Source organism: Mus caroli, chromosome 12 (assembly GCF_900094665.2).
Source record: "Mus caroli chromosome 12, CAROLI_EIJ_v1.1, whole genome shotgun sequence".
Classification (NCBI taxonomy): domain Eukaryota; kingdom Metazoa; phylum Chordata; class Mammalia; order Rodentia; family Muridae; genus Mus; species Mus caroli.
This window is the reverse complement of record NC_034581.1, coordinates 67,492,145-67,493,970: the sequence shown is the minus strand read 5'-3', so window position 1 is coordinate 67,493,970 and position 1,826 is coordinate 67,492,145. Positions and strand designations below refer to the sequence as shown.

Below are 1,826 nucleotides of genomic sequence, written 5' to 3'. Positions count from 1 at the left end.
TGTGAGGACGGCTCCTTACATTTATGAATATATAAAAAAATCCTCTGAATCTTTTAGGATAAGGACTTGCTTTATATTTACCTTTGAATTTCTCAGAGCACTTAAAATATTGTTTTATACAACATATACTTTTGTTTATACAATGATTAGGAATTTTACGAATAATTCATAGGGACTATTAAAAAGAAAATAAAACTCATTTATGCAAAGGGAAATTCAAGATTTAATTTCTTTCAGAATCTAGGTGTTTTTGTCTAAGTCTTATGATTAGGAAATGAAGTTGGTAAAGAAAAAAAATTAAAGGGAGTAAGAGAACTCAAATATCTTAATCAGTTCATCCTGCTGGCCAGTGTCTTGACTATTGCTTGACTGACCTTTGTTTAAAGTGAAATAATGGATGTTAAAAATTTATAAATTTCAAAGTGGCACAAAGAACATTTCCTGCTTACGGTACCAACTAACTACTTCTGTATATGGGAAAAATATTTATCTTTATGCCTCTTGTTTCAGAGAAGCCAAACTGTTGAGTAATAGTTGATTTTAAAGAGATAGTGACAAGTATTTTTGCTTTCAGTTTTAAATAATGAATGAAAACTGGTATATATTTTTTCTTCTGCCAATCCTTGGAGTCAACAAGCAAATCTACAAGTGAAGTGATTCATACATTTCTTTCAAAACTGTGGAAAACCCTTTTCACAGATTCATCAAAGGTTCTGAACACTGCTATAACCATATTTTGTAATTATGCAATAAATAATAGCTGGATAAATTTGACCCGTGCAGCATCTCAGATGCAGCCTTTCCCTCTCCATATCCATTGCTGTAGTTGTAGGTAAAGGACATGTTCTCTCTAACTGTTGGATAGTATCCTTTCCCTGTCGGTGCTCATTACTTTTAGATGCTCCTTTTCATCCATTCTCTACATGTTTTCCTAAGTAACCTTGCAAAGCAGTTTAAGTCATGTTATATCTGTATGTGACAATACTTAATGGCTTCCTCTTACTTATTTAAGTCTACATTCTATAGTGAGGCATTCAATAGCCTTTACAAGCTCAGTTTCGTGAACTCTTGCTTAATATATCTTTGTTATTTTTTAGTGCCCCTGATAACTTGGATGGATTTATGTTACCCTACTGTTTGCTATGCAGATCTGTCTCTGGACATGCATGCTATTCTCTTTATTTGAGATGTCTTACCTTAGTTTCTGTTCTGTACACTTGAGTTCAAACTATTTATAAGTATGGCTCAAGTTAGAGTTTACCTTTCATAGAACCAAGGACAATGCCTTATGTGTATGAAGAATATGTTTAAATATCCACTAAATAGATAAGATTTAATGTTTATTTATTGTATGCAATATTGTAATCTAGTAGATTGTTTTATATAACCTGAATACAATGATATTTTAATATTTATATTCTTCAGGAAACTTATTTGGAAAATCAGAAGGAGAAGATGCCTTCACATTTTCTTTTTCATCAGACTCTTCTCACACATTTGGAGCTGGAAAAGATGACTTTAGTTTTCCATTTTCTTTTGAACAGGATCAAAGCACAATGACTTCTTCTTCCTCAAAAGATTTTTCATCCTCACAAAATAAAACACAATTTATGTTTTTTTGAGTTATTAATTTTGAACTATTTAATGCTATTTAACTATTTGAACTATTTAATATCTGTAAAAATTTGTATTATCACTGAATGCAAGATATATTTTTGTCAATTAAAGTAGAAATTGTTACTATAGTTGAATTATTTGATTGAAGTTATTTAAATATTGAGTATTTTATTTTTGGGACACTAGCTGATCAGTACTTATTTTGATTT

General features: G+C 30.3%; 1 protein-coding gene across 1 annotated transcript in view; it reads left to right on the top strand.

Moving 5' to 3' along the window:
- C12H14orf39 (chromosome 12 C14orf39 homolog) overlaps window positions 1-1,622 on the top strand; it is a 36,272-nt gene extending 34,650 nt beyond the window's left edge. Inside the window, exon 17 of the mRNA XM_021179190.1 lies at window positions 1,426-1,622. Within this exon, the coding sequence (XP_021034849.1) occupies window positions 1,426-1,622 (197 nt within the window). The remainder of the gene's footprint in view (window positions 1-1,425) is intronic.
- Window positions 1,623-1,826: the final 204 nt, after the last annotated feature.